This window comes from Camelina sativa, chromosome 15 (genome assembly GCF_030686135.1).
Source record: "Camelina sativa cultivar CO46 ecotype springtype chromosome 15, ASM3068613v1".
Taxonomy (NCBI): domain Eukaryota; kingdom Viridiplantae; phylum Streptophyta; class Magnoliopsida; order Brassicales; family Brassicaceae; genus Camelina; species Camelina sativa.
The window spans coordinates 23,961,841-23,970,474 of NC_141894.1; the positions used below are offsets into that span (position 1 = coordinate 23,961,841).

General features: G+C 34.0%; 1 protein-coding gene and 1 long non-coding RNA gene across 2 annotated transcripts; one reads left to right on the forward strand and one right to left on the reverse strand.

The window, feature by feature from the left end:
• Positions 1 to 939: 939 nt before the first annotated feature.
• LOC104747329 (nuclear cap-binding protein subunit 1) lies at positions 940 to 7,226 on the forward strand. Its single transcript, XM_010468951.3, has 18 exons — positions 940 to 1,155; positions 1,255 to 1,314; positions 1,418 to 1,474; positions 2,063 to 2,134; positions 2,253 to 2,315; positions 2,468 to 2,644; positions 2,875 to 3,003; positions 3,252 to 3,318; positions 3,490 to 3,689; positions 3,905 to 3,975; positions 4,424 to 4,508; positions 4,693 to 4,761; positions 4,855 to 4,973; positions 5,284 to 5,422; positions 5,619 to 6,122; positions 6,230 to 6,529; positions 6,616 to 6,861; positions 6,940 to 7,226. Exons 1-18 carry the CDS (start codon positions 1,072 to 1,074, stop codon positions 7,045 to 7,047), a joined length of 2,550 nt encoding a protein of 849 aa, XP_010467253.2. The 5' UTR covers positions 940 to 1,071; the 3' UTR covers positions 7,048 to 7,226.
• A 356-nt stretch (positions 7,227 to 7,582) lies between these two features.
• LOC147927014 (uncharacterized) lies at positions 7,583 to 8,252 on the reverse strand. Its single transcript, XR_015582818.1, has 2 exons — positions 8,067 to 8,252; positions 7,583 to 7,890 (listed from the first exon to the last, which is right to left on the reverse strand). It is a non-coding gene; the product is annotated as an uncharacterized LOC147927014 (long non-coding RNA).
• Positions 8,253 to 8,634: the final 382 nt, after the last annotated feature.

Genomic DNA, 8,634 nt, shown 5'->3' on the forward strand with positions numbered 1-8,634 from the left:
TTTTCAAACAGTAGAGTGACGATTTCTCCCGCAACTACAACCACCACTACTATTGAATTATTATATGTTGTGTTAAATGTTTAAATAGTATGTAATAAATTACATATGTTTAAATAGTATGTTTTAAAATGATGAATAGTATTGGTAATTAGAAAAAATAAAATTCCATATAGAAACAAGAGAATTTGTTAAAAATGCCCCATTTGGTATACTTCTTTTCAAAAATGCCATTTTTTTTGAACATTTTCATTTTTGCCCTCTTTTACACAATTACCTTATGTTAATTAATTTTTAGATTTTTTTTTTTTTTAGGTTTGGGTTCCCAATTTATATTTAGGGTATAATTTTTAAGGGTTAGATTTTAGTATTTGGGGTTAAGGGTTTATAATTTTGTCATTTTATATATCAAAAAGGGGTATTTTTGAAAATAGACACCATCAAAGGGTATTTTTAAAAAGTGACATAGAAAAATAGGTATTTTTGAAAATCCCCAAAAAAACAAACTATTATTCTATTTGATCTGTTTCTATATGAAATTTTATTTTTTCTAATTACCAATACTATTCATCACTTTAAAATTTTTATATCCGATTTTGTATATTTAACCTATGTCAAATGCATCAAAAAATCTATATTTTGTTTACATAAATTTTGGATTCCATATTAATTTTGTTAAAAAAAATATATTAATAACAAAAATAAAGGAGTAAAGTGATTTATTAAAATAATAAATTAAAAAAAAAAAAACAAAGAAACAAATTAACCACCTACTCTTTCTTTCTTCCATGCGCGCCTGTGTTGCGTCATTTTGTATAATCTATAGGTTAGTTTCTTTATTTTTCATTTTAAGGTGCTATATTTTTAATTTTATTATCAAAATTGGTTATTAATTAGATTATATATATATATATATATATATATATATATTTTTTTTTTTTATTTAAATATTTGGTTGGTAAAAAAAAAAAATCTAGCAGATTGTTTGACGAGAGAGAGACATATAAGAAACTAGGGCAGTGACCAAAGTTAGTACAAAGGAGAAAAAAGGGGAACTGAAGACGAAGAAGCAAGATGAGCAATTGGAAAACCCTTCTCCTTCGCATCGGCGAAAAGGGTCCTGAGTACGGCACTTCCTCCGACTACAAAGACCATATCGTCAGTACTCTTGTCGATTCACTCTTCCCTCTTAAACCCTAATTTTAATTTTCCTGTTTACCCAAATTTTTTCCTTTTCCTGGGTAAAAAAATACACAGGAGACTTGTTTTGGTGTTATTAGGAGAGAAATAGAGCGTTCTGGAGACCAAGTTTTGCCTGTAAGCTGACCTTCTCTTGAAACCATATATGACTTCGTTGTTCGATTTTATGATTATATTGGGTTTCTCGATCTCATCAGTGTTGTTTTTCATCTTTTAACAGTTTCTACTTCAATGTGCTGAACAATTGCCTCACAAGATTCCTTTGTATGGGACTTTGGTAAGTCTTTTTATGAACCAAGTTACCTTGCTTGAATAAAGCATTCCTTTCTCTTTTCTGGGTATCTCTGGGCATGCATTTAGATGTGTTCTATGTAGTAGAGGTTTTGATTGAGTCTTTTATGATATCTGTTTAAGCTGACCCTTATCAAAGAATAATTAGCTCAGAAGCAATTACCAAAAGGATTTAACTTGGCAAAAACTACTTTAGAAACACAAATAATAATGCAAATGCCCTTAAGGTGGATCGTTTTGTGTCTTTTATATCCTATTATGAAATTTGTAGAAGTCTACTTATTTGTAGTTCTGGCGTTATTACTTGGTGATATCTAATAGAACACACAGCCTGACATTTCTAACTTCTGAGTAATAAAGAAATCGTTCGAATGTGTATCTCTTAGTATTCTTTAGGATGGCTAAATAATTCTTATCTCTGTGTAAGTATTCATGAAGACATACTTTGGCATTTGGTTTTCCGTTCTTTGAATCAAAGCTGATCTGAGATATCCGGTTCCCTGTTATATATTCGTTGAATTTAATCTGCAACACATACTTCAAAGTTTGATGGATGTCTTTTCACATGTTTAAGATTGGTTTGTTGAACTTGGAGAATGAAGATTTTGTTCGGAGGATGGTAGAAAGTGTCCAAGTTGATTTCCAGGTGAATAAATCTAATCTGTACATCAAAGGACACTTTTGTGTCTAATTGGTAAAATAAGGTTTCTCAGTTACTTTTGTTTCTAATGTGACTGCTTTTTTTACTGGTTTGAACATGCCAGGACGCTTTAGATTCTGGCAACTGCAACAGTATCCGTATATTGCTTCGCTTTATGACTTCCCTGGTATGGTTACTAACCTTGTTTCATGGTTGCTACGTTATTTGATACGTAATTTCATGTTTTTAATACACAAAAATAGTTTGAAAAATAGAACTGTGAAGTATATAGAACTGTAATATTTCATGTTTCTAACATGGTTTATTTGGGTTCTTCAGTTGTGCAGTAAGGTTATTCAACCTGCTTCTTTGATTGTCGTGTTCGAAACATTGTTATCATCAGCTGCCACCACAGTGGATGAAGAGAAAGGAAATCCATCATGGCAACCACAAGCTGACTTCTACGTCATATGTATCTTGTCCAGCCTTCCATGGGGAGGATCAGAACTCGCTGAGGTACTGCTCTTGGATTAAAGACATTCCAGAAAACATTTTGCTAACTGTGTTTTAGAAAAGTATGATATTTACAATGAATGCTATTAGAATACTGGACAGGCGTTTCCATTTTTATGATGATCTCATCCTTGTTGGATGTGCAACCAACATTTGTAGTCTGCTTCTGTATTTATTGCTGGAAACTATTATTTTAACTTGTCATGACCGCTGAATTTTCCTTTTTCTTGCAGCAAGTTCCTGATGAGATTGAAAGAGTGTTAGTTGGGATACAAGCTTATTTGAGCATCCGAAAGAATTCTTCCACCTCTGGATTAAACTTTTTCCACAACGGAGAATTTGAAAGTAGCCTTGTAGAGAAGGTTTGTTTATAGCGTTTACTTCTGGAAGTTGTTTTTTTTTTTGTTTTGTGTTACCTGCCCCTTTGATTTTGTCTCAGTAGATCTCTTGGCAGATGTATAAATAAGATGCATGGGTTTTACTCTATGTGACGTTTCATTCTCTGCTTTTCTATATTTGTCTGAGATAGTTTACTGTTGAATTTTGTATCGTGGTGTAATAATTTTTAGTTTGCCTCGTTTTTTTCCTTTCTCGATTGTTGTCTCTTTAGGATTTCGTGGAGGATCTATTGGATCGAATACAGTCTCTGGCTTCCAATGGATGGAAACTTGATAGTGGTATGCATATTTTGTAAACTTTTCATTTCTTTTTGTATCATGAAGACTGCAATCTTCTACAAAATTTTCATATCTACCTTGTTTCACCTAAAAAATTGATTAGTTCATGTGACAAGTGATGTTAGTTGTATATTCCTATTGATGACAATTTCATGAATGTTCAATGTGCAGTACCTAGGCCTCATCTCTCATTCGAAGCCCAGCTTGTTGCTGGAAAGTTTCATGAGCTACGCCCTATTAAATGTATTGAACAGCCGAGTCCACCTTCTGATCATTCGAGAGCATACAGTGGCAAGCAAAAGCATGATGCATTGACAAGATATCCCCAGAGAATTCGTAGGTTGAATATATTCCCAGCTAATAAAATGGAGGTAATATTATGGTTTGTGATGTCAATGTTCGTCTGAATAGGACATATATCAAGCCTGATAGAAGTTTATTAGACTTGCTTCGATTTCAGTAGTCAACAATTTTTGTTCTCTAACCTATTAGATTTGTAGATTGATATATGGGTTATATGATGTCTGTTTGTATTCCTTATCTTTGTCTATCCTTTCTTCTGATTCTGTAATCATTAAACTCGCAGGATGTACAACCTATTGATCGCTTTGTTGTGGAAGAGTATTTGCTGGATGTGCTCTTCTATTTAAATGGATGGTTTGTATTTTCACCAAACTTGAGTACTTTTGATGTTTTTTAATGTTTCTTCTATATTTTTTCTGCGCAATGGACCTCCATGCATGCTGGTTTTGGTGTAGATCTTGTTTTTTTCCTCCCAATCATTGCAAAATGGTCATGTGCTTTCTGAATTTCTAACCTTAGTGTATTAAGCTAAGTTCAAGACTTACTCTTCAGATTATATGGTCACTGATCCGGCTGGGTGACTAATTTGCTACTAATAAGGGCTATTGTTTCTGACCTTAGTATCTAGTTTAACCTTTTTAAGCCATTATTATGGTTCTAGAATTACGTAGCACATACTTGTTTAATTTACATCTTAGCTTCTGCTGATTTTCTTTTTCTTTTTTCGTCTGGTTACAGAATTTTGTTTGCATCTTAAATTATATAGAATTCTGTTTCACTAATTAATTTATTGCAAAGCTAGCCGGAAGGAGTGCGCGTCTTACATGGCTAATCTTCCTGTTCCTTTTCGGTACGAGTATCTTATGGCAGAGACACTATTTTCTCAGGTATGTTCTGTCGTAGAAATTTTGGGATTTATATCTCTAGTGAGTATTCATATTGTATATGAAAGCATACCTTTTTGGCAGATGATAGCGATTAATGCCAGAAAATTTATTTTTAGAAACTGTGGTTTTTTTGATAAAAGAAAAGAACTGTAGTTTTATATATGTTGGATCTACTGTTTTCCAGATACTGCTGCTACCGCAGCCACCATTCAAGACTCTTTATTATACACTCGTGATTATGGATCTTTGTAAGGTAGCAACGAAGGATTACTCTAATCATTCGATGGTTTTAACTCCGTTATGTGAACTTTATTTCTACCTGATTCCAAATATTTAATTATTTTAGGCTCTTCCGGGTGCCTTTCCTGCTGTTGTTGCTGGTGCTGTTCGTGCACTATTTGAGAAAATTTCCGACTTAGACATGGAATCCAGGACGCGCCTTATCCTATGGTTTTCTCACCACTTGTAAGTATATAATTTTAATTTTCTTATCTCTGGATTTTTGTGATTTGGAAAAGGTGCTATACCGTCGAATATTTGTGGATGTTCCATATATATGATAGGAGATTACCTAGCTTATCAGCTTTTATTTAGTCAAGTTCATATTGAAACACGGAATATGGAATCTCAGTCAACAGTATTTTTAATACTGATGTTCCGTTTACCTAATTCAATGGTCGTTGTTGAGCCTTGATTTGTCGATCAATTGAGAAATCAGTTATTCATCACATGAAGTTGATTACATATTTTGTCTACTCTTATGTATACTTAACAGATCCAACTTCCAATTCATCTGGCCGTGGGAAGAGTGGGCTTATGTTTTGGACCTTCCCAAATGGGCCCCTAAGCGTGTGTTTGTTCAGGAGGTTTTGCAGAGAGAAGTGCGCTTGTCTTACTGGGATAAAATTAAGCAGGTAACAGATCACCTGCCAAACATGAATTTTCTTTTTGTCATGATTTGAAATATTCTGTAAATTTTTCCCTTGACCTTTTTACGGGCTCGGGTGGTCAATGTTTCATCTTCTTTTTTCACATGGATATATCATTCTAAACTTAAGCATCAGATATCCTTTCTCAGGCTATATTGTTTCCTCTATGTGTGTCTAACAGAGCATTGAAAATGCGAGTGCCCTTGAAGAATTGCTTCCTGCAAAGGCTGGTCAGAATTTTATGTATTCCCTGGAAGAGGGTAGTAAAGAGAAAACAGAAGAACAGAAATTCTCAGCCGAATTGAGTAAGAAGGTCAAAGAAAAACAAACTGCACGTGACATGATGGTGTGGATTGACGAAATGATATATCCAGTTCATGGTTTTGAAGTCACTCTTTCAGTAGTTGTACAAACTTTACTTGACATCGGATCAAAAAGTTTCACTCATTTGGTCACTGTCCTGGAGCGATATGGCCAAGTATTTGCAAAACTTTGTCCTGATAGTGATAAACAGGTGATGCTATTATCTCAAGTGAGTACATACTGGAAGAACAATGTACAAATGACAGCGGTGGCAATTGATAGGATGATGGGTTATAGACTAGTGTCTAATCAGGCAATTGTTAGATGGGTGTTCTCTCCCGAAAATGTTGATCAATTTCATGTGTCTGATCAGCCGTGGGAGGTCAGTTGGGTTCAAACTTATCCGTTGTGACCCTCAACAGAAATATTTAATCTACTTTCTGTAGAGCATGTTTGTTTATATTCTGATTTTTGTTTCTCTCCCTGCAGATACTTCGCAATGCTCTTAACAAGACTTATAATCGTATCTCTGATTTAAGGAAAGAAATATTAAACATTACGAAAAATGTTTTGGTAGCTGAGAAAGCTTCAGCAAACGCACGAGTAGAGTTGGAGGCTGCTGAGAGCAAACTCTCCCTACTTGAGGGTGAGCCCGTGCTTGGTGACAATCCAGCGAAGATGAAGCGTTTGAAATCAACAGTGGAGAAGACAGGAGACGCGGAGTTATCTCTTCGGGAGTCCCTCGAGGCAAAAGAGGCCCTTCTTAACAGAGCTCTCTCTGAAACCGAGGTATTATATCTGTTTTGAGTCCTTTTAAATGCAGCAGAAGATCTTATTCCTTTGGTTTACTAGAAGCTAACTTGCATTGTGCATAGGTTCTACTGCTCCTGCTGTTCCAAAGTTTCTTGGATGTGTTGAAGGAACGGCTCCCAGATTCAACAAAAGTGAGATCAGTGCAGGATCTAAAATCTATAGGTGCGGAAGATGACAAGTCATCGGCGATGGAGGTGGACAGTGAGAATGGAAACCCAAAGAAGAGTTGTGAAGTCGGTGAGAGAGAACAGTGGTCCATATCAACACTTGGCTATCTCACAGCGTTCACAAGGCAATATGCGAGTGAGGTAAAAAAAAATACTAAGAGTTGGATGTTGTTTTAAGAAATTTAGACTGAATCTGACTTGTTTCTCCATGTCGTGTAGATATGGCCTCACATGGAGAAGTTGGAGTCGGAGGTGTTCTCTGGTGGAGATGTGCATCCTCTTTTTCTTCAAGCCATATCTTCTGCACTTCAGTTCCCTTTACAATGATCTTCCTCTTTCCATCTCAAACCTGCCTCCTTTGTTTTTATTATGAGATTCTGACATTCAACAAGTTATTAGGAAATTTATGAGAATCGTAAAACGATAGTTTAAACAGCAGTCTCATTTCTGAGCTTGTTTCTCAGTGGCACAGGAACGAAAATTTAAAGCATTTTCATTAACTTAAACAACTTTCATGTTATGGCTTTGAAGGAGTACGGGCAATAAGACGAGTTACACGTGCAAAGATCATTCTTCTACAATTTCTAATCCTTACACGTACATGCTTGAAGCATGTACGTACTAGTCTTCCCTAGCGACCAAAAAGGTCATATCACTTAATCTCACCAACCACAAAGTAGCAGCATGATTAGATGTATGGATTGGGAAACAAATCTACAGACCATCCTTCCGGAAACAAATCTACAGACCATGCCAACTACCACTAGCCATTCTGATTTGTTACTGCTTTCGGAAATCTTTTATAGATTATAATTTCTAATTTATCAAATTAAGTTTTCACTGAGCAAAATTCTGTTTACAGTTTTGACAAGAATATCTTCTTATTTTATTATTAAATTCATTAATGAGAAGTTGAAGAGATAAATAAAACAAAATTCATCTTTTTAAAATATGATAAGAGAAAAACAATACTACTACAGTACTCAATCGCCAATTACGAGGAGTATCATTTTGTATAATTGTAGCAGCAACATTGTGGTACTGGATGGCCTTTAATAGTATAATCACATTGTCCTCCATCATAATGTTGTCTTCTACAGTGCATGTAACATTTCCTATTTCCATAAAACTGCGCACATGCCTCAATGCAACGAGCATATGGCTGGATCACTGCATTTAGACAACCCAAGTTACATATATGTAAGATATTCGAAAAAAAATACTCCATCTTTATATAGCCACAAAAATAATAACATAATTTTGACAATTCTCTTCATATGATCAAAGACAATTAAACAAAGACAACTGTACAAATGATCCAAGAGAATCGAACAATAGTAGCTAACCAGTTTCTGCCAAAATGTTGTTAGCAAACGAAATTGTCGTTATGACTACAAAGAAAATAGTCACAAATGTTTTCGGGATATCCATTGTACAACTTCCTCTATAAAACTGTTGAGATTATTTTTTAATAGCTTCTTGGTCTTCATCAAAAAGCTCTTTTATATGTTTTTTCTTTTTCTTTCTTTAGTAAAATCTCACATTTCAACAACTATTTTATATTGATTACCGTTAGTCAATGTTCTATATTTGTTCAGGTTGACTAGAATTTAATATAAGGTTTGACTAAACTTATTATATAGTATATCTTAATTATAAATTTGACTACAAATATATATATATATATATATATATATATATATATATATATATATTACTTTATTAAATTGAATAATTGATAAATTTTGAATGACACATAATATAATTGAGAAAAGAATTAATACTTGAAAATTACATAAATGAATCGAAAAAGTACGTTTTTAATTTTAAGTACATATTAAACGATCAAATAAAAAATAAATGAAAGTTTTCTCAGCAGTTTTCGGCAGTAAAATTACAACTGTATGTCTGAAT